At 75.0% G+C, this 535-nt stretch overlaps 1 protein-coding gene across 1 annotated transcript in view; it reads left to right on the plus strand.

The window, feature by feature from the left end:
* Positions 1 to 247: 247 nt before the first annotated feature.
* Dcaf15 (DDB1 and CUL4 associated factor 15) overlaps positions 248 to 535 on the plus strand; it is a gene marked incomplete at its 5' end in the record, with an annotated part of 18,148 nt that continues 17,860 nt past the window's right edge. Inside the window, one exon of the mRNA XM_013034195.1 lies at positions 248 to 529. Within this exon, the coding sequence (XP_012889649.1) occupies positions 248 to 529 (282 nt within the window). The remainder of the gene's footprint in view (positions 530 to 535) is intronic.

A 535-nucleotide genomic window follows, 5' to 3' on the forward strand; every position in this document is an offset into this window, starting at 1 on the left:
TGACCCCGCCCCCTGTGCTCTGACTGCCCTCTGCTGACCCCGCCCCTGCCCTCCGATGACCCCGCCCCTGTGCCCCGCTGAACCCGCCCCCTGCGCTCTGACTCTGCCCTCCGCTGACCCCGTCCCCTGCGCTGACTCTGCCCTCCGCTGACCCCGCCCCCGCCGACCCTGCCCCCTGCTCTCTGACTGCCCTCCGCTGACCCCGCCCCTGCACCCCGCTGACCCCGCCCCTGTGCCCCGCCCCTGTCCTCCGCTGACCCCGCCCCCTCGCCCTCTCATTGCAGGAGACGGCAGCTTCTGCCAAATTCTGTATGACCACAGAGCCTCGCCCCCCGCCCCGGCCGACCCCCCGGGACCCCCCAGCCCCGAGTCGCCCCAAACCCTGCCCAGCCCCGAAGTGGCCCCAGCCCCGCCCTCCGGGGTCCCCGAACCCTCGCCCGCCATCGCCAAAGCCAAGGAGTTTGTGGCCGACATCTTCCGCCGGGCCAAAGAGGCCAAGGGGGGCACCGCCCCCGAGCCGGCGCGGCCGCCCTCC

Source organism: Dipodomys ordii, unplaced genomic scaffold, assembly GCF_000151885.1.
Source record: "Dipodomys ordii isolate 6190 unplaced genomic scaffold, Dord_2.0 Scaffold184, whole genome shotgun sequence".
NCBI classification, from domain to species: Eukaryota; Metazoa; Chordata; class Mammalia; order Rodentia; family Heteromyidae; genus Dipodomys; species Dipodomys ordii.